Here is a 26,063-nt window from a genome sequence, read left to right as displayed (position 1 = left end):
CTGTGGGTGAGTGGTCGAAAACAAGGAAGTGAAGATGATTCTGATGTTTTAGCTTGGGTAGTAATCAAGAGGGCAGCTTTGCTATTAAGACAGGAGACACAGGGGCGCCTGGGTGGCTCAGTGGGTTAAAGCCTCTGCCTTCGGCTCAGGTCATGATCCCAGGGTCCTGGGATCTAGCCCCGCATCTGACTCTCTGCTCAGCAGGGAGCCTGCTTCCTCCTCTCTCTCTGCCTGCCTCTCTGCCTACTTGTAATCTCTGTCAAATAAAATAAATAAAATCTTTAAAAAAAAAAAAAAAGACAGGAGACACAGAAGGAGGAGGAGGTTTGAAGTAAAGATGATGAGTTCAGTGACCATAAACTCAAGCATCTACAGAATATTTAGGTGAAGATGACTAACAGTAGTTAGAAATCCATTCAGTACCAGGCACTAGCTAGGTGCTAGGAATACTGAGATAACAAACCACCCCATTCCTACCTTAAAGGAGCTCACAATCTAGTTAAGAAGGTAAACTAACACAAGGATTTGTAGAATGCAGCATAGTAGAGGTAAAAACTGGGTACCACTGGATAATAGTGGAGGAACACTAACATACTAGGTGGTCAAAAAAGCAATGGAAAGTGGACATAGAGATTTACAGCCCAAACTATGTGAGATCACACACACAACAAAAGATGAAAATTAAACACAAAGTCTGGGCCCTATCAACACTTAAGAAGTCTAAAGAGAAAACCAAGAGAGTCAGAAGGAATGGTCAGAAAGTTAGAAAACAGAAACACTGTTCTGAGGAAGTAGTCAACAACTTCATAAACATGGGAGGGTCTGCAGAATAAGGACACAAATAAAGCTCCAGTTTTACATTTTAGGTTAGTCACTAATCACATCAGTGATTGCAGTTTCAGTGGAATTATTCTCATACCCACGTTTTCCCTTCCAACTTCAACAAGGCTAATTCTGGCTCTCATTACCTCTTGCCTAAAATCTTAACTGTTCTTCTTCTTCTTTTTTTTTTTTTTTTAAGATTTTATTTTTATTTATTTGACAGAGAGAGAAAGATCACAAGTATGGAGAGAAGCAGGCAGAGGGGGAGTGGGAAGCAGGTCCCCCACTGAGCAGAGAGCCCTATGCAGTACTCTTCTGGGATCATGACCCCGAGCAAAGGCAGAGGCCCAACCCACTGAACAACCCAGGCGCCCCTTAACTGGTCTTCTTACCTCTGGTTTCTCCACTTGCCCCCCCATCCCCACCCCCAAACCAGCAGTCTGTACAACACTAATCACTCTTCTTAAAATGCGGTTCACCTGCTTTAAATCCTTCGCTGACCATCACTACCCACCAAATTAAGTGTAATACCTAATACATTTCAACATTATTTCTGTTTCCCTTTTTATATCCTACACTTTGCAATACAATTCAATAATTAACATTCCACCAATTATATTTAAACAATCACTTCTTTTTGCTATTCTCATAACTCACACTGGAAAGCTTCTCAATTTGAAGGTACAATTATATTCCATAAACATGAACTTTTAACCACACCCCATCTTGATTTTTAAGCTCTTAATAACAAAGGATATAAAAAGGGGAAAAGGAAAAGTCACAACTGCAATAAAAAAAAATAAATAAAATATCTAGGAATGAACTTAACAATAAATGCCAAAGACCTCTATTATGAAAACTTTAAAACACTCCAGAAGGCTCAAAAGAAATCTGGAACATAGGGAGGCTCTCTATGTTCATACACAGAGTAGAGTTAGCATCTTTAAGCTATCTCTTCATCCTAACTTCGACTAAGTAATTCTGAAGTTCACATAGCAAAGAGTGTCAGAAAAACTCTGAACAACAAAGGGACTAAGTCCAGACAATAAAATAGTCTAGGTATTCAGTAAGACCACACACTGAAAGAACAAGAAAAAAATATTCAAAAATGAAACCAAATAGATATGACAATTTAATATATAATAATCGGTCAGGAAAAGTTGAACTACTTAATAAATACATGGAGACTACCAGATAGTTATCTGAGGAAAAAAATGTTACCTGTAACACAATATACATGCAGATAAAATCCTAAGTGAAGAGAAGATGTAAATAATGAAACAAAAATAACGGAATATAACATGATAAAGAAGTCTTTTCTAGTAACTGAGTCAAAATTCCAAGTTACAAAAAAAGAAATTAAAAAAAAATTCGACCACATTAAAAAAATATGTATCATAAACCAAAAATCAAGACAACCAACACTGGAAAAAATAATTTCAACCCAAATTGAAATTCAACCCGATAATTTCAATTCAAAGGGCTAATTTCCCTAATGTATACCAAACTCCCACAAATCAGCAAGAAAAAGTTAAAATCCAGAGAAGGCCAGCTTAACTACTCTCTGTTGGTGCCATGTCTCTTTTCAGCTTGAGCTATATAAAGCGCTGCCTGTGTCTTTGAGGAAAAAAGGGGGGATGAGCTAAAATCCCATAGAAAAATGAACAAAGGGCATAAACCGACAACTCTCACACATTTTTCTTAAACATGTGGATAAATATAATCTCTCTCATACTAAGAGAAATACAAATAAAAACTAGTGAGAACACACCCATTTTTCACCTACTGGAGTAACCAAATGTAAGAGTTTGATACCACTGTTTCGATAAGGATATAAAACTACAGGAACTCTCAACCACTGTCTGTTATAGGTACAAAACAGTATAACCCTATGGAGAGCAGTATCAGTCAATATTACAAATGTGTCTACTCTTTCACCCAGAAACTTCACTTCTAGTAATTTATCTCAAGGCTATATTTGCACCTATCAAAATTATAGCTATATAAAATTATTTAGTACAACATTAAATGAAAGAGCAAAAAAGAATAATTAGTTCAATGAATTATGATATAACCATACAAGGATACTATGCCACTAAGAAACAGAACTGGAGGGCTGGGGGGAGAATGAGGCCTTAACATTTAATCAGAACCTTAAATTTGGCATAATAGAAAGAGTCAACATAAAAACAGAGTACAAAGCTTTATTTCATGAATATGAAATATAATATAAGCAGTAGTAATGGTTCTGTGATACATCATTAAGTTAAACAACGGGTCAAGAACAGTGTATATTATCCTGTCATCTATACAAAAAGACATACATACATTTATTGCTACATATTTATATTTACCAATATCTTTATATTGACATATGTACATAAAAAGATCTCTAGAATTTTTCACAAGGAAATAAAAATAGCTACTTGCTTGGGCTCAGAAAACTTAGCGGATGATGACCAGAGATAAGGAGGAACACAATTTTCACTCAACACTTTTTATGTTTTGATTTTTTTCTAACATAAATGTATAAGCACATTACTAATTTTTATGAAAAAGAATTTTAAAAATGTGGGCGCCTGGGTGGCTCAGTGGGTTAAGCCACTGCCTTCGGCTCAGGTCATGATCTCAGGGTCCTGGGATCGAGTCCCGCATCGGGCTCCCTGCTCAGCAGGGAGCCTGCTTCCCTCTCTCTCTCTCTCTGCCTGCCTCTCTGCCTACTTGTGATCTCTCTCTGTCAAATAAATAAATAAAATCTTAAAAAAAAAAAAAGAATTTTAAAAATGTATTTAAGGGTGAAATCTAGTAAACTGGAACATTATGTAACTACCTAAATACTCTGACACAGAAGTTACTCTAACCAAAAAACTGTTCAAGCTGAAAATGTCTACTCATGTAATCACTGAACTTATTCTACCACAGCATGTAATAAGTGTATTTAAGAAGGCTCAGTTGAGTTCCCAAAGTTATAAGCCAGAGTATGAACTTTAATGTACGATAACCCATTCAATTGCTAAAATTAATGTTTCTGGTTATTAGGCAGCTGTTTTTAAAATAAATATTTCAATCTATTCAGAAATAATGAATGTGATAAGCACATTTTTTAAAACCACAGTGTGAATTACTTTGCTGATTAAGCTAAAAATCTAAGCCAAGTAGTACCCAATTGTTCTTCTATAACAGACTGGAATTATTTTCCATAAATTGGCTAACATACAAAGCATTTAATAAAGGGCTGAGAATTATAGTGTTTTGCAGCATAAAAGAACCTTCACATTTCAAAGAATTTCCCAAGGTAGTGCTACCTAAGAGAGAAGAATTTATTGTACCCAGATGTTCTGCTTCTAGTGCACTGCCTTTTCTACTATACCACACTTTTTCCCACAATGGCTTACTTGGAAATCTCTTAGAGGTATAAGGGAGTTTCAGGACTAAGATCTGGAACCCTAAAAGTCCTTCTATACATAAATATAAATCTCACAGAAACAGGACAAACCCTTCACAATTTTATAAAACATATATCTGCGTGGGCAATTCTAATAATAAAAATATTATTAAGCCACTATAGTACATCACACAAACCGCATCATTGGTTCTACAACAGCAATGTCAAAATAAAATATATTATTGCTATCATTACATATAAATGAAAAACTAACCTAAAAATTAAAAATCTGGACTTTCATTCTAGATGAATTTTTATGTTTCCTGCCTGTATTTCTTTTTTCTAAGATTTTTTTTTTTTAAGTAATCTCTGCACCCAAGGGGGAGGAGCTCCAACTCACAACCCTGAGATCAAGAGTCACATGCTCTACTGACTAACCAAGCAGGTGCCCCTCCTGCCTGTACTTTCTTGACTTTAACTTCTTTAACCTCTCAATATTGCTTTTACTACTAACTCCAAATCACATCAATTATATTCCAAGGAATATTTTTTAAAAAATATTATGTTATTTCCAACATTTCGTTTAACTGAAATAAATGCCTTGTGTTCAACTGATGTTAATGTTCTGGGACAATAAAGAAAGTTACATTTAAAAAGCTCTGAAGTACTAACAAAACCCAAAACAGACAAATCAGAACAGGCCAAATGCCTAAAAGGTAGTTCTCATTATTTACATTTCATCATATTAAAATCTAAAATGTTTCTTTTTGCCTTCTAGCTTCATCCAGTAAAATAAATCCAACACTGTCTGTTTTCTTCTACCCTTAATAACTCATATGCAATGGTAAAACAAATTATACTACAAACAAGATTCCTAATCATTCATCAATGACTGTATCACTGTCATCTCAACGTAAACAAATTTCGTTTTACTCTAATTTTAAAACCTATATAGACATAAATCAGAATGCTCACTAAAATATTAGGAAAGGTCATGCAGGGGTGACTGGTGGCTCAGTCGGCTAAGTGTCCGACTCCTGATTTTGGCTCAGGTCACAATCTCAGGGTTGTGAGATGGAGCCCTGTGCTGAGTATGGAGCCTAGTTAAGATTCTCTTTCCTTCTCCTTCTGCTCCCCACAACCCCATGCATGCTCCCTCTTTCTAAAAAAAATAAACAAGCAAACAAATAAAAAAGAAAAGTAAAGGTAATATAGACACTTACCTACATAATGCATATTAAGAGCCAAATACTTATACTGGAAAAGAGGATTATTACTGAGGCTACTTCTTTGGATCTGCTGGAAGAAAGAGCTGACATCCCATCTGTACAGGACATCCAACAGCATGATGCTTGGCACCCTCAGGGCCACATTTAACACTGCTTCCAGTTTTTCCTTTGCAGCCATGTTTTTTCTTGGAGCAGACCTAAATTCAGGAGACATAATATACAAAAATAAGTCACTTCAAATAGCTTTTAGATACCCTCTTACGAATCTAATGGATTGTCACATACTATACAGCGTATAAAACTCTTAATCACATCTACTACTTCCAGGTATCCATAAAATAAGCCTTGTATTGTGTTTTCACATGGACTCTTTTAGGTCTTCCCATCTGTTTAAGTGTTAAGGCCTCAAAATTTATTTTTAAAAAGCTTAACTTTAACTCTGGGCACTAGCAATAAAACACCCTAATAATACTATAGCGTTTGTCCAATTAACTTGAAAGAAAAAATTCACTCCTATAAAACTGAGATTTATGTAGCTCTTTAAAAAACTGAGATTTATGTAGCTATATAAAAAAAAGCAAATTTTAAGTGGTTATTATATGAAAAAGCCCAAGATTCAATAAAAATTTGATGATTACATATTTAGTTTGCAGTTATCTCAGTCTATCCTTTGCTGTATTATAACTAAAACTGAAGTACTGAATTTACATGACATAGGTATAATTCAGAGAACTCATGATACAGGTAAAGACAACATAGTTGGCAATATTGTTTCCTTCAATATTAAAGTTAAAATCTCCATCTGAAATTCCCATAATCTGCCTTCAAAGTGGGGAAACAATGCTCATCAAATTCTTCCTGTGATTCAGAGATATGCTGGCACATGGAATAAGTCAGGCTTTGGAGTCTGTAGCCCTATTTTTGCTCAGCTATTGATGAGTTGTAGGAGTAGAATTTTTAAAAAAATTTAAAAAGTGGGGTGGGGAGGCAGAAAGGTAATGAAAGATATCTAGGACAATCCATTATTTAAAGGACAATTCTGTGCAACATTCCTTTATAAGACAGAGCTTTAAATCAATCCAAGGAATTATGAGACTAAGGCAAACAGAAGTGGGTTAAAGACAATTTTAAGAGTAATGATAATTCTGGATTGTTGGCTCTGAAAGTATCCTTTTAAGTATTTTGCTGACAGAGCTAAAATTTCCGGCTTTGGCAGTAATTTCAGACATTACAGGACAAATGAAAACATTTATTTCTGAAGAAAATTACAGTGACAGATTGCTATGCTATGGTTAAATATTTGTCAGTATTTCCATTTTACCCCCTAATTTTCATAGCTTCCTAGCTCAGTTAAAAAAAAAGTTCAACAAACCATTATAAGTTCTTCATTCACTGAAAAACTAATTGAGTGTACTGATCAGTGAGTGATCATTTATCATTCCCATTACTCAAAAGTGATATATCCAAGAATGCAAAATAAACATTTTCATAAACTAAATTCTGATTACTTTAAATGAACAAGACCACTTTAATAATTTTCCTACATAAGAAAAAAATATTGTGAGAGTCAAAACTGAATGTTGTATCCTAACAGGAAAAAAATCACTGAAAAATAAAAACTCTAATCAACATTTATTGCAAATTACAGCATTTGGGAACCTCAACTTCTCAAAGTTCATGATATTACTAAAAAAAAAAAAAAAAAATTTTTTTTTTTTTAGAAGAAATACACCAAAGTATCACATTAACATCCTTTCAATAGTAGGGCTACGGTGATTTTTATTCCCTTCTTTTTCTGTTTGCCAAATGTTGTAGAATATCCATTACTGGGCTTCAAAAATAGAAATTCCTTTGTAAAAAGTGTTAATATATCTAAGCTATCTAGATGACAAAACACACAGAACATAGCTACTTACTCAGGTGGTCAAACAGATAACTCAGTTAGGTTTATTTCAAAGTACACAAACAACAGATTTTTCTCACAAACCACCAGGCATGTGTGAAAATCATCATAGACTGAGATAGTAACATCACTGAGAGGCTTTATATTATAATGGAAAAGTAACTCTTCCCATATTCTAGAATCCAATATTAATCACTACTGGTTTTGTAGGGACTACTACTGAGTTAATACTTGCAGTCTGTATTTATTTCATCTGACTTGGAGCCTTCTCTCTTTTTTAATGTTTTTCTTTTTTTAAATATACCCACTTTCACCATTTGCTATAGCTCTCAAAAGGGGAAAGGAAAAAAAAAATTAAAAAATAACCACTCCTGTATCACAAATCAAGATCTGAACAAGGCGGGGGAAGCTCCCTAATTCTTATACAAGATCATCTCTATTACAAGAGGGCCATTAGCAGAGGGTAAGTCCCCTCTCAATTATCACCATTCCTGCCTCACAAATAGAATAAAAAGAAAATTTTGAATTCCTAAAGCTCTCATTACCGAAGAATACTGGAGAATAATCCCCAAATTCTACTGTATAGTATATCCAAGACTCAAATGTCTGAATTAAGGAGGACCTTGGATAGAAATATGCCCACTTAATAACAACTCTACTGCTCATTAAACATTTCATTTATTTCTGTATGTAAGTGACATTTTAGCAAGTCATTGGCAAGCTGGCCCTGTATATGGACACGGGAGAAACAAATTCAATATATGGAAAACCAAATCTAAAACACTACCCATAAAGGGCACCTGGGAGGCTCAGTCAGTTAAGCATCCAACAGGATGTCAACTCAGGTCTTGATTCCAGGGTCATGAGTTCAAGCCCAGCACAGATGTTGAGCTTACTTTAAAATAAATAAATAAATAAATAAATAAATAATCTAAAATGCTACCCATAAAAGCTGTGTAAAGACCAAAAAAATTTTAAAAATTAAAAAATTAAAATAAAAAATTCCCCTCTGAACTTTATAATTTTGAGCCTTTCTGAAGTTAAGGGCCACATGATATGTTGATCACCATCACAAATAAATACCACATACTACACTCCAGCACCCCACACTAAATTAACATCTAAACAAAACATGGAAACGTGTATCTTGTTTAAAATTACTGAAATCGGGTGCTTGAGTGGCCGAGTTGGTTATGTATCTGACTCTTAATTTTAGCTCAAGTCATGATGTCAGTGTTCTGAGATCCAGCCCAGCATGGTCCTCCCACTGGGGCTCCCCACTCAGTAGGAAGTCTGCTTGGGATTCTCTCTTCCTCTTCTTCTGCCCCTTTTCCCTCTCTCAATAAATAAATCTTTTTAAAAATAAATAAATAAAATAAAATCACTGAAATCATCCACATTTGCCAAGCCACTCTATTAGAAGCATGAAGGAAAAAATGGAGATTTCCCTCCTGGGGTAAAAAAAGATTGTACTTCTATGATGTTTGGTTCAAGCCTAATTTATTTTTTTCTGAAACTTATTCTCAGAACTAATGAGCATATTCCAAGTCAGAAGGAGCTTAAATTTCTCTTAAAATCAAAACAATACTAGATAACCCTTAAAAATAAGAGAGGAACTGAATGCAAAGAAAATTTAAAGCCCTGATAGTCCTATAGCCAAATATATAAGCTATTTCCTGCCCTGTACAGTCACACAAATTTTCTCCTCCATGAAAGATTTTTATATTTTCTCCTTACATGTTTTAAGAACTGGGAAAGTAATATGCCAAAACAACATCTCAGCAAATAATATAAACTAAATGTGACAAACTTAAAAATGGTTTACACAATGGGACAGCTTTTAAAAAAAAAAAAATCCTTTCCAAAAACAGCAAAAAAAGACTCAACAAATGCTAACCAAAATCAGGACCACAATGATTTCCCTAAATGACTTTCCCAGGCTTGGAAGCAGCAATCACCACTTACACAGTAATGTCCTGTGCAAGTATAACATTGCACAGTTCACCATTCATATCTGTGGGTTAAGAAACACAGGAGTCTCATTCTACACTTCCTAAAAACACTGCGTTTTGGTTTTGAATATGAAGAAATCAAACAAATCATCCTGAACAATTCGGAAAATGTACATTTTTAAAGTCATAGCCTGTCTGTTGAAGAATTATGTTAAGAAAGAGAAACAGAAAATTCGATCTTACCAAAAAGAGGATATTCACATCTCCTAGATAAACTCCTTAAAAAAAAAAAAAAGAAAAAGAAAAAAGCAAATATAAGAAAGCTGTATGATCCAATTTTAAATTCAGTACAATAGAAAATTTAAGATTGGAAGTTTCTACACCTTTTTCTCCCATCAAAAGAAAAAAAAATCATCATTTTTTCTTTATCCATCCAATGAAAAAAAAATTCTACGATCGCTAAAACCCATCTCAAGAAAGGTTTTCTAACTGTCCATATGTTAGGACGATAAGCCCTGAAAATGTTAGAGGGCAAAACTAGAGGCTAAAATCTTAAGTAAACTCAGCCCCAAAGAGATACCCGGGAGGAGAACGCCACGTCTTACATAAGCATTGGCACATGTGTTAAATATAGCTGGTCCTCCCCACTCCCACACTATTGCCAGCTAACTTTGTATGTACCTGATTTCCACATAAACTACTAGCAATTCAGTGGTTTCTCGGTATCTGCAAAGTGGCAAAAATATTAAGTCCACTCTGAATAACCGGACCATCTTTCAATTCTTAAGAGGCCAGACAGGGAATAAAAACTGCTATCTCTGCCATTGGGCGCTCAGCCTGGGTCACGACTGCAGCACCGACAGCTCATCCTTTGGGCACGATTCAAGATTCAGCAGAACGGCACAGTCCGTATTTAAAAAAATAAAGACACACAGTCCTCTCCTTTCCTTTCCAACTAGTTTCCTGTTTACTGCAGACTGCGATGCAAAGCCATCCATTAATCTTTGATGCCTTCTCATTGCAAAGCCCCCTTCCTCTCTCCCCGCACCTCCTCCCCCGTCTCCCCACCCCCCTTCCCGCGCCCTGCCTGCTGATCTCAGCGGCGTTTGAACTATAGTAACCCCAGCCCAGCTCGCTGCAAAGCAGGCAGCGCAGCAGCAGGGCCGCTGCCGCCGCGGGGCTAGGGGATTACGTTCGCAAAAACTCCGCCAGTAGAGAGGCCCGTGCCAGGGAGCTCCCTTCGTCTGGCCAAGGGTGCTGGCTCCGCGGCGCCACGCATCAAAAAGCTTGCAAACACAGACGCGGGCGAAGTTCATCATCGCCGAGTAGCTAGGGGACTCATTCCTAAAGGGAGGACAAGGGTCTTGAGTGGAAAAAGCAGAACAGGAATAAGGTGGAGAAGGAAGGGATGGCAGGCGAGAGAGGAAGCGATGGGGACAAAAAGGAAAGGATAAGGAGCGCTCTCACGGTAAAATAGGGTTGACAGATGGGATGCAAAGCAAATGGGCCCCCATTCGAATGGCTTGGCAGGCCTTTCCGAACTCCCAAACAACCTCAGACCGCATAAAAAGAGAAAGGAGGAGGCTGAATAGACCAAAGAAGGATAAGTCTAAAGAAAAATGGGAGGGAAGCTTGGAAGCAAAGTGGACAAAGACGCCTAAGACGTAAAGTTGGGAGTGGAACTGGAGAAAAGGAACTGGAAAGGCGCAGCTAGGAAATGGGTAGCTCAGGAAGGGGCTTAGAAAAGGCCTCGAAATGGGGTCCTGGGGAGGCGACGGATCAGAGCTCAGAGAGAGAGCATCTTAGGAACGCCGCGGTAGGTGAGGGATGTGTTCAGGAGGGTGGGTAGCTGGGAAGGCGGCGCACAAGGACCGAAAGCTGGGGAGGGGGCTCTAGTGCGGGGCCCCGCGAGGGGAAGGCAAAGTCGGAAAGAGCGGGGGGCGGGGGAGAGGTCCGCGGGAGGACAGACGAGAGGGAGGGGACGCAACGGGTGAAAAGGGGATGGGGACGCCGCCGAAGCTGGGAAGAAGGAGGGAGGTGAACCAAGGAAGGGGCGAAGGGGGAGAAGAGGAAGGAGCCGGCAAAGGGGTGGGGGAGGGGAGAAGGGAGGATGTGCGAAGGGCGGGGGGCGGGGACGCGCCGGGATAAGAAGAGGCCGGCCGGGGCGGACGGCTCGGTCACCTCGGGCTGTGGCCTCCCTCCCCGCAGGGCGGCGCCGCCGGCGGGCAGGCGGGCTCCGCAACTCCCCGGCTCTCTCGCCCGCCCTCCCGTTCTCCTCGGGCGGCGGGGGCCGGGACGGCGCGGCTCACAGCGGCGGTTCTTCCGCGCCGGGCCTTGGTTGCAGCGTCTTGGGAGGCGGCGGCAGCGGCGGCGGCAGCGGCCCGACCCGTGCGGTCACCATCGTCCGCGGCGACAGGCGCTCGCGGGCCGAGCCCCTCAGCAGCCGGTGGCAGCCATGGCCTACTGCGCTCGCTCCTCCCGCCCCCGGCGCTCTGCGGCGGCCGCTGCCCGCTCTCGCGCTCTGCGCCTGCGCGCACCGCCGCGCCCCTCCCCCTGACCCCGCGCGCGCCCGCGCTCACTCACAATCGCCCCGGCCGGGTGGTTCCCGTGCCGCCCCCAGTACGTGGGCGGGAGACACACGCCTCCAGCGGCCCAAGCCGCGGGGCTCAGGCAGCTATGGAGACGCATACCACGCCAACACCTGCACGCGCACTGTGACACGCGCCATTCTGACACACGTGTGCTCTCACACTCCTCAAACACCGGCAGCCACACGCGCTCACACCCACACTCACCTGCCGGGACCACGTGGGAGAATTGGAGGGGCTGATCTTCACTCGGTGCAACCGCAGTACCAATGATACCAGAATTCTTTTTAACTCCCTCACTGACTGGGCTAGACTGTCAACTCCATGGCGTCAGGGACCAAGTCTGTGATGGCTCGGCAATGCCTAGCACAGAATGAGCCTCTGTTGAATTAAGTGAGTGGATGCATGAATAAATGAATTGTAAATGTTCACGATCTTTAATTTTAAATTTCCGCCCCTTGGTTTAAAGAATTTGTTCAAAGAAATTAACTGTAGTATGAAATTAAATAGTATTTCTTTTGTTTCAAGGATCAAAACAGATCCGTGTATACACCCCTTCCCTAGGGCCCCACTGACCAGCATGCCTACCTTAATTTAAATGTCAGCATATCTTTAAGGGCAGAAACTGTTCCCCACTTCCCAAAACAAAGCCCTAAAGCACGTTGTGCATGCACAGAACAAAACAAGGATGTTGCTAGCCTTCTGAGCTTTGCCAGGACTCCTTATTCCCCAATTTTTCTAGGACCTCACCGACTCTCCACAAATTCCTCACCCCCACCTAACCCCCTCTCCCCGGAAAAAAACAAACAAACAAAATAAAACCCTACACTGTTCCTTGCTGAGTCTTCAGTTAGTTCCTGGAGAGCCAGTCGCTACTAGAAACTAGTCTGGCCTTTGATGTTGGCAGAGACTTCTGTACACAGAACATACACACCCAGTAGTAGGTAAAAGGTTGCCACTATATTGGATCATCCTGAAATTGTGAAACCTCAACTTCTGCATGTTACTAGAGACATTAATGTACTTTAATCTAGATTTCTGCATTGGGGTCCCTCCTTGGAAATTCATGTCTCTGTCCTGTGTTTTAAAATGTTAAACTTCCCAATTCTTCACAACCTTTGTATCTTACTAAAATTGTAAAACCAAGCTCTACATTTAGCAAATGTAACTCTGGAAGCATCAATCATATTCAGAGAACTTCCACTAGTCTGATAGCTCTATAGAAATGAAGCTTTAAAATTTCTGGGAAGTGTGTTCATAACTCTCTATAGATACCTTCCATCCTGGTGCCTTAGACTACTTTAGAATAATCAAACCTGCTACTACACCCTAGAGGGGCAGTTTTATGAGTCTCTTTATATGTACCCCAGTAAGTAAGAAATTACAGAGGCCACATGACTAATGACTAGACTAGAAAACTGCCCAAGATAGCAAAGCCTTATTCCTTGGTTTCCTTCCCATTTTAACAACTTTACTATTGCCTCAGGCAAGAAAATGTAAGGCAAGAAACTGATTACAAAGAAGTCAAAGTCTACATAACCTTAAATTCTAATTGAATTTATTTATACTTTTAGGGTAAATTGCAGAATCTTTAAAATATTCCTTTAGTATAGTTACCAGATTTGTATGCTTTGTTTAAATGGAGGAAAAGTTTACCTCAGCTCTCACATTTCCTTTTTTAAGAGGAAAAAAATGGCTTCAAAGTCCTATAACCCTCACTAATAAGTACTCTGGACTTGTAAAAGCAGGAAAAAGTCACATGTTTTTTTCACCTTTGAATTTTATAGCAGCTGCCTATAAATGCTAAAGTTCAAAACAAGTAAAGACAATTACTCTGGTAATGAAAGGGTTACTGCTATTATATTGCTGCTAATCCAGTTTTGGGAAAAGCTCTCCATTGCCAGATGCAGGTAACCAAATCAAACTAAAAAGGAAAAAAGCAGAGAGAAAAACTGGGGGTGGGGCTGTAGAGAAGACTGCTCAAATGAAAAGCAGTCACAGTGTAGAAAGTACTTTCTAGAGGCACCCAAATGCACCCAAAACAGCAAAGGTCAGAAACAAAATGTACCTGGGGCCAGGCTTAAGAAAATGCCCAAATGCCACAACCTAGTCATAAAAGGAATTAGCTTCAGGGCTAGAAGGAAAGAACTGGAATGTTTATGACTGTGGAATGGAAGACCATTCAGGAATCCAAAGGTTATCTTCCTGTTCACTAAATGTATCCAACATTGAGAAGGAAGTCAGCATAAAGTTTGGAAGAGAGCGTATTTGTTACAGCCCTAGCCATTCCGAAAGACTAATTCCTCCATGCCTTTTAAAACCAACTATTGCTAATAATCCCATGGAAATTGCCCTCTGTTGAAAATCTGCAGATAACTGAAAGCCAATTCACTACGCCTTCTAGATCCAGAAATAAGAGCTCATGTAACAGACTTCATATAATGGGGCCCAAATCCAAAAAACTCAGACAGCCAACACTGGAAATATGGGGGAAATGAGACTTATTTATTCATTTATTCCACACTTTATTCCTCTGGGCACTTTGAGGTTTTCTCTATGTAATTCCAAAATTAGTTACCTTTCTGGAACAGAAGAGTCTAAATGATAATATAAAAATTTCATTCAACGTGACTACCCTCATGGTTTGATTTTGAAAGTCAGTTATAAGAGGAAAACTGTATTTTCTTCAGCAGCATGGTTCAGTAAAGGGGAAATTAACTCTTTTTGCCATATAATTAAGATATAATTCACATGCCATACAATACACTTTTAAAGTGTGCATCTTAATGGTTTTTAATAGATTCACAGAGCTGTGCGACCATCACAATCAATTTCAGATTATTTATATCACCCCCCCCTTCCAAAAAAAAAACAAAAACAAAAACAAACCCAAAACCCATGTATCCCTTAACATTAACCTCCTTTCTCTCCAGCCTTAGGCACCTACTAATCCTTCTATTCCAGACATTTCGTATAAATTAAGTCATACAAGATGTGGTCTTTTGTGTCTGCCTTATTTCGCTTAGCAACATGTTTTCAAGGTCCATCCATGTTGTAGCCTGTATAATTATTCAATTTCTTTTTATTGCCAAGTAACATTCCTTTGTATGGCTATATCACATTTAGTCTAGCCATTCATCAGTTGATCGACATTTGGGTGGTTCCACAGTTTGGCTCTTACGAATAATGCTGCTATAAACATTCATGTACTAGTTTCTGTGCAGACACCTATTTTCATTTGTCTTAGATATATACTTAGGAGTAGAACTGCATTACTTGCTCATATGGTAACTCTATGTTTTACTTTTTGAGGAACTGTTTAGTCTCCAAAGCGGCTGCTCCACTTGACATTCCCACCAGCAGTGTATGAGGAGAGATTTACTCTTAGATTCATATACCCCTACCTGTTAGACATGGGACCCAAGTGTTATGCCAAGTGTTCATAATTTACAAACACTTCCATGTGTCATCTGTAAAACAGGGATAATGACTATTTCACAGGATTACAATAAAAAATAAAACAATGTATGCTAATATTCCTAGCACAAAATAAGCCCTCAATATATGTTATTAGTGGCTCCCTCTGTCTTTGGCATCTGGTTGGCGACATTTATTCTGTAATAAAATCAGATAGAGATAAAATAACTCCCTATTAACAGTAAGAAATGCTAACTAACAGTTGATGCTAAATAAATACTTTCCATAGACAACTGGAAAAGCAATAGAACTTACACTATTGTTGGGTTTTTTTTCTTTTTTTTTTTTTTAAAGATTTTATTTATTAATTTGACAGAGAGAAATCACAAGTAGACAGAGAGGCAGGCAGAGAGAGAGAGAGGGAAGCAGGCTCCCTGCCGAGCAGAGAGCCCGATGCGGGACTCGATCCCAGGACCCTGAGATCATGACCTGAGCCGAAGGCAGCGGCTTAACCCACTGAGCCACCCAGGCGCCCCTGTTGTTGGGTTTTTTTCTTAAAGATTTTATTTATTTATTTGACAGACAGAGATCACAAGTAGGCAGACAGACAGGCAGAGAGAGGGGGAAGCAGGCTCCCTGCCGAGCAAAGAGTCCGATGTGGGGCTCCATCCCAGGACCTGGGATCATGCCCTGAGCCGAAGGCAGAAGCTTTAACCCACTGAGCCACCCAGGCGCCCTTATGCTGTTTTAATGACGAAATAAATTTGTCTTTTTCTACCTCCTGTAGACCTAATGCCTGAGACTACGGGAAGAAAAAAATATACAGAAACAGGTCCTATTTTTGTTTGGTTTGGATTTTTCAGATTTTCCCCCAAACTTTTTTTATTGCCGCAACTTGTTATCTTGAAGAGTTTCAAATTGCAAATTTAAAATTGCAATCAACATTCATATACTCACCATCTAGATGCTACAATTGTTAGTTTTGAATATTTGCTTTATCTGTATGTGTGTGTTGTTTGTTAAGCTATTTGAGAGTAAGTTGCAGACATCACACCGTACCCCTTAATACTCCAGCTTGCCTCTTCTAAAAATAACAGCTTTCTCCAATATTAACAAATGACCTTACCACACCTAAAAAAATGAATTAGAATTCCCTAATCTTTTACTAATTTCCTACTACTTTTAACTACTTATCTACCACAGCTCTCCCTGAAATACCTGTTAAAGGTTAACTTTTGTCCTAACCAAGATCCAGTTAAGTTTTGCTCATTTCAAGTTGCTACGCCTTACACAAACCAGCTTTCCTTTTAGTCAACCTGAGTGCTTGTCACTGTTTTGAATCACTAACATCACCAGGGCAGAAAATGTATGTTGTTGTTATTTTCAGATTTGAGCTCTGCTGCTGTACCTCTATCCTAACCCAGACACATTCTTTGTATTGATTCTGATGGAGATTGAGATGGGTAGTAATACAAAATTGTGTGCTGCTTTTCAAGCATGATGATATTCAGTTAAATAAAGTGGATACTGATTGTCATAGACATTTGTTAGTTGCCTCCCCAACATCTTTTATTCTCTTTTAATACCACCTTGAAGATTCTAGCCATATCTCTTGGTGAATTAATCAGTTTATCCCGTCTGGGATTAGTCCAGGGAAAAACCCATGAACTGAGTCATTCAGGGCAAGACTTAACACCAGAACTTGTGACTGAACTATTGAGAGAACAAAGTTTCTCTCTCCTGCTAGATCTAAAAAAGGAATCCTATAATTTCAGGGACTACAGGCAGTCATCTTGGATCCAAAAGGTAAGAATCTGAAAATGTCTCAATGCAGGTAAAAGAACATAAAAAGAAACCAGGACCTGGTCATAGTGTCTTGAGTCCTGTTCTAAGACTCATCTGAAGCCAGCATGTCCCCCTCCTGTTTGTTAACTATAATAGCTGATAAATTCCCTTTTTTTGTTTAGTCAGTTTGGGTTGTGTTTTCTGTTATTTGCAGTTAAAAGAATCCTGAGGCATTCAATCCTCTTAATTTGTTAGAGTAATATGCTCTTACAGACATAGGATTTAACTTTAAAAAATTATGATAAGTAGAAACACAGTTGTACCACTTAACAAATTTATTATAAGACACAACTATTTAACCACCCTCCAGAAATAGAGGCTTGCTAATACTCTGGAAAATCCCCCACATACTCTTTCCCATAACAATATCTCACCACAAAGGTAACCATAAAGTCACCAAGTGACTTTAATAAAGTCACTTCCTTTTCTTTGTTTAACCACCTAAGTGTGAATCTCTCAATGTTGTTTAGTTTTACGTGTACTTGAATTTTATATACATGGACTCACACAGTATGTATGATTGGTGACCAGCTTTTTCTGCTTAACGTTGTGTTTGAGAGTCAATTATAATTTTGTGTGAAACTGTAGTTCAGTCATTTTCATCGCACCATACAATTCTCTCACACACAGAGAACATTATGTATTGATTCATTCTGCTATATATGAACATTTGGGTTCACAAACACCCAAATTCCCGTTTGGGGCTACTGCAAATTACACTGCTATCAACATTTTTGCACATGTCTCCAGTGCACACGGGCACACATTTCCTCAGAAGAGCATGGCTGGGCCATAGTCTGCAGGTATTCAGCTTTCTCACGTGACTCCAAATTGTCTTCTGAGGTGCTTACACCAATTTACACTCCCAACAGCAATCCCTCAGAGTTCCTATTGCTCTATATTCTAACCTACAATTGATATTGTCAGTCTTCCAAATTTTAAACACTCTAGTGGGGTTTTAAACTTGCATTTCCCCAATTGCTGATGAGGTTGAGTACCTTTTCATATGTTTACTGGCCTTTTGGACTTCCTCTTTTGTGAACTGTTCAGGTCTCTTGCTCAATTTTCTCCTAGGTTGTCTTTTGCTTTTTGTTTTATAATCCTTTGTATGCTGAATGCAAGCCCTTTGTCAAATATATACACTGCAGAAATCTCTTGTTCCATAACTTCCTTTTCTTTCCTTATATGGTGTTTTTAATGAACATAAATTCTTAATTTAATGTATTTTTTATGTTGAATGCTTCTTTTGAGTCTGTTTCCCCCCAGCTCCACAGTGCCATCCCAAGTTGGGTGTGTATATTTCAGTAGGTCTGTTTCTGAACTTAATATTCCATCCCACAGGTTTTTCTGTCTTTCTTTGTGTGGATACCAAACTGTTTCTATTACTATAGCTAAACAAGAATTCTTCAGAAGTGGTAAAGCAAGTTCTCTCCCTTGAATTTCTTTGTTTTATTTTGTTTTCTTCAAGAGAAAGAAGGGGTTCTTTTCATTTTCTTGTCACTTTTAGAATCAAATTTAGAATTTTGGCTTGTCAAGTTTGTCAAGTCTCCTGAGATCTAGTTAAGATTTTTAGTTTTCAACCTGGAGGTCTTATATTACCTTTTATCACATTAATTCCTAGGAATTTTATGGTTTTTTTTTAAGATTTTTTTTTTAAGATTTTATTTATTTATTTGACAGAAAGAGATCACAAGTAGACGGAGAGGCAGGCAGAGAGAAAGATAGAGGGAAGCTGGCTCCCTGCTGAGCAGAGAGCCCGATGTGGGACTGGATCCCAGGACCCTGAGATTATGACCTGAGCTGAAGGCAGCAGCTTAACCCACTGAGCCACCCAGGCGCCCGGAATTTTATGTTTTGGGTGCTACTGCTAATGGTAATTTACATTTTATGTTAATCTTCGAATATGTAACAATAAATCTCAAGAGTCCCTGTCCCCAACAACTTCCAATCTCTTGGGCTTGGGGACAGATACATAAATGGTTTTACTATAAAGTGAAATGGATTGGTTATACTAAGGTGGGCAAAAGTGACCATGGAAATACAAAAGGGATGGATTTGCTCACTCTGTGGGGTCCTGGGGTAGAAGGAAGGGAAAGGCATTCTGAGTGTTGAAAAATAGATAGGAATCAGCTGGTGAGTAAGGAGTGAGGCAAGGAAGGGAAGAGCACACATTTCACATCCACATTTCAGGATGTTAGCATGGGACACTTCCTGCCTCGGTGTCAAGTGAGGTGCCAAAACAATACAATCAGATGTCAGCATGGGTGTGAAGCAAATTCTCCTGTGGGCATAATTTATAAAAGTAATGTGAGCAAGCTAGTTTCAAGATTCCTGGACCGATTTAGCCAGACGAGGTTATTAAATGGTGTAAAAGTGTGAGCAGAAAGAGGATTTGGTAAAGGTTTCTTTGGAGAGAGCTACTGCTCTCAGTACTGCCAAGCAAAGGAGACATCATGGGGGACACTGCCTCCTCCTCTGGTCTAATGGTGCTGAGATCTTCAATGGGACCATTCACAGAGTTTGAAAGGTGTCCCCTGCAAAGGGCTGGTGCCTCCTGCACATCTGAGAGAGAGAAAGCCACATGTGGCTGACTTGGGGGAGATGATCATTGTTAGAGTTTGTCAAAGGAAGCAAGAGGTATGTGGGTGTTTCCCATGGGGCAGATGTACACCACATGGGAAACAGGTCTGGCCCCAGTTGTTTGGGATCCTGTACAACAGGACTAAAAAGAAGAGGCCTGACAGTAAGAAGTTGAATAGAGATTTTAAAAAAATTTCAAGGGTCACATGTGACCACCTAGAATTGAGATGCTTCCACCGAGGTCATTGATACTATAATGAGGAATCTTCAAACAACCCATGAAGTGTCACCAGCTTCTTGCCTTAGTTGATCAGTTATAAAACACAAGCTAGCTTCTCCTAGTTGATATATCAGTAGCAGTCACTGATCGTTCCAACTCTACATAATAACTAGTAACCACTCTGGAAGCAGCCCAAGTACACTTATAACCAGGTCCTCCTTCTAAGTTACTGCAAGGGCTAGCATCCTGGAGCCATTAGCAAATCAGAGATATTGTGGGTCCTCTCTCATCAATTATGTCACTTCCTGGTGTATTATCCATATATCCCTCTCAATCAACTTCTAGTGGGGGGAAAAAAAAAAAAGAGGAAGAAGAATGTGTACCAGGCACCAGGAGAGAAAGATTGAAGTTTAGCTACCTGCCAGATTCAGAGAAGTTGAAGGCCACCAACAAGTGTGAACTTCCCCATCCCTGACCTGCCCTGCTTAGGGCAGCTTCCACCCAGGTGGGGTCTGATGGGGCTGCTGGTACAAAGGAAGGAAGGAGGTGGGGACAGAGCAGAAGTCCGCCACTTCACATATGGAGAGAACCCTCAATGTTTGAAGGGAGATTGAAGCATTTAATTAATCTCTTGACTGGACACATTCTAATTACCAAATCAAGACTGCGGTTTGTAACTTAAAGTGAGTAGGACTGCCTATTAATTAAGAAGTCTTGGAATCTGTCCAACTTTGCACTGGAGGGCAGGGAAAATAAAATAAATTTTCTGAATAAAAATGTTAAGGGCAAGCAGGTAACAAAGTCAGATACCCCTCAGAGTGTAAAGTACATGCAAGAAATGAAAAGCAATACAATTATGACCAGATCTAAGATTTTGTATACAGAGGGAATGTAAGGAGAGATGAAGGAAACTGGTGTCTATTTAGAACCTGGGGAAAGACTTTCCATGCCATGCTATGGAGTCTGCCTACAACTGGAAATGAAGCAATACTGAGGAGTTTGTGCCAGAGAGTTTAACAGTTATTGGGGATTTACTTGTGTTCTTGGCTCTGTACTAAGTGGTTCACATGAATTACCACACTGTACCCTGCTTCCTATCAGACTAACCATACCAGAAGAAGTAACTCATTTATTCGCAGAGTCGCATCTGAGTCTATTTTTAAATTTTTAAAAAGATTTTTATTTATTTGAAAGAAAGAAGCGAGGACGAGTAGGTGGAGAAGCAGAAGAAGAGGGGACAAGCAGACTCTGCACTCAGCAGGGAGTTCAATGCAGGAGGCTCAATCCCAGGACCCCTGAGATCATGACCTGAGCCAAAATCAAGAGTCAGATGCTTCTGACTGAGCCACCTAGGTGCCCCCACATCTCGGAGTCTAGAACCCTAACTCCAGTTAAATCTAAGCTTTACTCCTGACTAGTTGTGTGACACTAGGCAAGTGACTTGACTTCTATATTCCTTCATTTTTAGGATGAAGATAATTACCCTATTGACTTCAACATAGATAATCCATATAGGGTTTTTTTGTTTTCCTTCTTTTTTTTTTTTTAAAGGGTTGTGGTTGTGATTGTGGTGAAATTCACCTAACGTCAAATTAGCCATTTTAAAGTGAACAACTAAGTGGATTTAATATATCCCCAATGTTGTGCAAACACCACCTCTACCTAGTTCTAAAACATTTTCATTGCCCCCAAACGGAACCCCATGCCTGTTAAGCAGCTGTTTCTCATTCTCCCCTTCTTAATCTCTTCCTTTAACCCTCTCACTTAAATGACCTTTTCCTCCCTTTCATTTTCTCTCATAGTTATGTCTTAAACTGTCATTAACATCAATTTCCAAACCCTCAATTTTGAGCATCTTTTTCTCTGATCACTCCTATAAATATTGTGATACTTTTCTATATATACTCATGTTTTCTTCTCAGCCTCAAGCTTCTAATCCACTGACCCTACCAACTCTTTACATACATTTATGTCCTTACATCTCTCTTTACCCAGCATAGACTCTACAGTGTATCCTTTAAATTTCTCACTTATAAATGTCCTTAACTTTCTTCCCCACCATCTGCTGGGCAGCTGCACCTGAGAGGCTACTATTGCTGGATACACCACAAAAGCAACCATGAATCTCAAGGCTTAGCTTTCAGCACTGCTCCACAAACCCACTGCATTGCCTTGGTAAGACTGTTCTCTACTCCCCAGAGTGGCTCACTCTGCTTTCTTCTCAAACCTCCAAAATCACCCATTCTCCTCCACTCAAGTAGTAGCTTGGTAAGTAGCTTAGTAAGTAGCTAAGAAGATGGACACAGTCAGTCAAATTCCTCGTCTTTCCTGCTATGATCGACCAGCTTTTGTGGTGATATTCTAGACCTTCCTTCTCCTCCGTGGGAGAGGGTTCCTGGCTTATTTTAAAGGTCATACCCTTTGCTGGCCATCTGGATCACAGCCTCTCTTGCTGTCTCAAGGACTTAGAACCTGCAATAATTCACCTCTTCCGTGTACCATGAACTTCTCCTCATCTCTCATGGATTACTGCCACCAGCATACAAACATGCTTAGGATGGCAAGCTTTAAAAAATCCCTCCCTTAACTGCATGTCCTACAACCACCACCCCAAAAACAGTACAAAGTTCGTCTGAGAAGTTGTCTACAGGCGCTGTGTCGACTTCCTCACCTTCCATTTGCCTCTCAACCTACTTCACTTGGAAGTCCACCCTAAATCCCTCACTGAAGCCATTCCCAGCATGGCCATGAAAGACTTCCTGATCAGCAGTCCCAGTGGTCCCTGGCCAGCCCTCATCTTACTCACTTCTACTATCAAAGCATTCCAGAGAGTCTGTCATCTTCTTTCGAAAACACTTCCAGTTCTTGATTTCTGCAGTGGATTCCTAGGACTGCTGTAACAAAGAACCACAAGTCGGGAGGCTAAAAACCACAGAAATTTATTCTCTCACAGTTCTGGAGACCTGGGAGTCCAAAATCAGGGTATCAGCAGGGCCATGTTCTTTCTTGGGCCAGGCTCCAAGAAAGAACCACTCATCACCTGTTCCAGCTTCTGGTGGCTCCCAGAAATCCTTGGCATTCCTCGACTTAGAGACAACACATTACTCTAATCTCTGCCTGTCACAAATGGCCTTCTTATATCAGTCATTGATTCAGGGGTCACCATTATCCCATTATCCAATATGACCTTATCTGAATTAACTACTATATTTCCCAATATGGTCACATTCTGAGATTTCAGATGGACATGACTTGGGGCAGGCCCTATTCAACTCAATATAACTTCCATAACTGCACACTGCTGGTTTTCCTCCTTCCTCCTGGCTGCTCCTCCCCATTCTCCTTCTGGGGCTAGTTTGCTTCCTCTATCTCAGCAATGTTGTAGGTACCTAATAAGGCTTGGCTCAGGGGCCCTTGCCTTCTCTAAATACATTCTCTCTTGGAGGGATATCATCTAATCCCACAGTTTTAAAATTCCATTGATGGAATTTTATGTTCCATCATCCCAAATTTATGTTCTGGCCCTTACCTGTACCCATACTGTTAATAGTAGTTAACCCTTATTGAATACTTACTATGTGCCAGACCCGCTTAAAAGCTTGTAGTTAATCATATATTAATTAATTAATCCTTACAACAAATTTGTAGCATATTATTTTATCCCCCATGAAGAAAGGGAAGCATAAGGAGGTTAAGTAAATTGTTCAAGCCCACATAAAAGGAGCCAGGATTTAAAACTTGGTAGGCAGGATCCATAGCTGTTTCTCTTGACCGCTACGTACTCTGGCTTTCCACTCAGCTCCAGGCTCATACATTCAACTTCAAACTTGACATTTGCTCCTACATGTCTAATATGCATCATAAGCATGAACTAAATAGAATGCTTGACACGCCCCCCCCCCACCATTCCCATCTCAATCTTTCTTTCCCTGCTTCCACATCTTAGTATATGGCACCAACCCCCAGTTGCTCAAATAAAAAAAAAATCTGGAAATCAAATTTGATTTTGCTCTTTCCACATCCATCCCAGCCTCCATTCCCACCCACCCCCAACAATTCCAAGGAAGCCTATTTGCTTTACCTCTAGAATAGGTCCCCAATCTGTCTGCTCCATTTTCGCTACCACCCTAGTTCCATCTCACAAGTGACTGCAAGTATCTTCTACCTGGTCTTTCTGCTTCCACTTTTGTAGTCTGTATAACCAACCCAAAAGCCAAATGAGTTTTTTGAAACATATATCAGAACGTGACATGCCCAAGTTTCAAAGAGTCCAAAATGCCAGCTTATATTGAGAACAAAACGCACACTCCTGTTCTTAACCTACAGGTCCCTGCTTGATCCAGCCCTGTCTGCCTCTCTACCCTGACTTCTACCACTCCCTTTCTTGCTTATGCAGCTCCAGTCATGATCTCACCCCTGCATTCCCAGAAGCACTTTACGCCTGTACCAGGCACTTTGCACCTGTTCACTTTCACTCAGAAATGCTGTTGAAAATGCTGCACCGTCACATCTTCCCATGAGCTCAAACATCACCTCAAACATCACTCAAGAAGTTCTCAACCTAAATCCTGACCTAATGCTATGCCCAGTCACTTTCTAACACGCTATCCTATGTTTCTATTTTAAAAACATTCACTACTATTTGGAAATACCTTAATTATGTATTTGGTTATTTGAACAAAGGCTTTCTTCATGTTATATTTGTCTCTAATGCCACAAATTGTCTAATACATAGCAACTGTTTAATATATATATTTTAAAAGGAAGAATGAATGAAACTGAGTTAGTAGACAAGTAAGGTCAATCACAGAAAGTTTTTTGAAGGTGAGTTTTAAGGCATAGTTTGAAAGAAGAAAAGCTGATTAACTATTAGAAAGGAGAGATAATTTTAGCAAGGAAAACAAAATAGTGATGGTAGTCTTGAACAAGTGACAAACAGAGGCTATAACTAGACTATGACACGGAAAGTAGGTCAATACAGAAGTAAAATTAGCTTATCAAAGCAAGGATTTATCATCATTTGGTTAAACATACTGAATACCAACCTAAGGGGTTTAAGTTTATTTATGACTTCAGCAAATATTGAATTTCTACTGTGTTAGGTACTATTCTAACTATTTTTAATACAATAATAAACAAGAGACATGATCTCTGCCCTCACAATGTTTATAATCTAGTGTACCCCTGACATCAAATATTAGTATTCTGTGAACTTTTGGAATTGCCAAACAAACTGCCAAAGTGTTTGCTAAGTTAATATTTTTGTAACATTAATCAATGTGTTTTTTATCCCTAGTACTATCTATTTCCCTTTGGCCCTTAGCCATTCATTCAGCCCAGTGTTCTGTATGTAATGACTCAAAAAAGGTATGACACAGTGGAATACAATACATAACTAACAGTAATCTTGTCCTAGCTCTTGAGTTTCAAAATCTAGGTCTCAGAAGGCACAGAACATGGGATGAACAGCAATTTAGGAAAATACCTGATGAGTCAGAAAGGCTTCTGGGTCTACAGACTAGAAATTTCCAAAGACTGGAGGAGAGGTAGGTCAGAAGGGAAGTCATTAGAGCTTAGGTGCTATTGGATCTCAGGAAAAGGGAGCCTCAATCCTATCTCCTTGCCCATGTCATACTTCATTGAGAGACAGAAATCCAAGATAGGTTTCTGGCACATGAGAGTGGAGAAGAACAATGCTCCCCTTCTCAGAAAGTTGACCCTCAGAGAAGAAATGGCTTTGTGATAGGTCTAAGTACCTGACCCTTAGAGCCCCACAGAATCACCTGTGCTTCCCATTGGTGCAGAAACCCTAAGCGATCTAAAAAGGAGTAATAGTCCAAAGAAGCATTGCATTGTTTTGTTGACAGCAACTCTGTTATTTCCTGATGACTAATTCTCTAATTCTCTAATACTCACTGGCCATCCAACAATCCATCTCAAGTTTGATACAAACTACCTAGAGTTAGCCAGACTCACAAGTTGAGAGCTCAGTCCCACAAAAATGACCCTACTTCACATGCCTGCCACAAAAGGGGTCCCCATGCTACTTGCACCTGCCCAGGGCACTACCCGTTTGGGAGTTCCCTTGAACTCTCCCCACCCAGGTTTGTTAATTCACGGGA

General features: G+C 39.7%; 3 protein-coding genes across 4 annotated transcripts in view; 1 reads left to right on the top strand and 2 right to left on the bottom strand.

Annotated features, from left to right (window-relative positions):
* The window catches only part of RNF145 (ring finger protein 145), a 55,264-nt gene extending 43,724 nt beyond the window's left edge, over window positions 1-11,540 (bottom strand). The window contains exons 1-3 of one of the 2 annotated variants that reach the window (XM_044230396.1): window positions 11,473-11,540; window positions 9,535-9,569; window positions 5,431-5,633 (exon numbers count right to left, since the gene is read on the bottom strand). In XM_044230396.1, coding sequence (XP_044086331.1) covers window positions 5,431-5,614 — 184 coding nt within the window. In that variant the 5' untranslated portion in view covers window positions 5,615-5,633; window positions 9,535-9,569; window positions 11,473-11,540. The remainder of the gene's footprint in view (window positions 1-5,430; window positions 5,634-9,534; window positions 9,570-11,472) is intronic. The other variant, XM_044230404.1, reaches the window with a different exon arrangement.
* Window positions 11,009-12,152, top strand: LOC122892552. Its single transcript, XM_044229243.1, has 2 exons — window positions 11,009-11,111; window positions 11,500-12,152. The coding sequence occupies exons 1-2, from the start codon at window positions 11,009-11,011 to the stop codon at window positions 12,150-12,152; spliced, it is 756 nt and encodes a 251-aa protein (XP_044085178.1).
* LOC122892483 overlaps window positions 12,126-26,063 on the bottom strand; it is a 41,352-nt gene continuing 27,414 nt past the window's right edge. The window contains exon 4 of the mRNA XM_044229122.1: window positions 12,126-12,260. Within this exon, the coding sequence (XP_044085057.1) occupies window positions 12,188-12,260 (73 nt within the window). The 3' untranslated portion in view covers window positions 12,126-12,187. The remainder of the gene's footprint in view (window positions 12,261-26,063) is intronic.

This window comes from Neovison vison, chromosome 1 (genome assembly GCF_020171115.1).
Source record: "Neovison vison isolate M4711 chromosome 1, ASM_NN_V1, whole genome shotgun sequence".
Lineage (NCBI taxonomy): Eukaryota > Metazoa > Chordata > Mammalia > Carnivora > Mustelidae > Neogale > Neogale vison.
The sequence above is the reverse complement of the archived record's forward strand: the minus strand, read 5'-3'. Positions and strand labels throughout refer to the sequence as shown.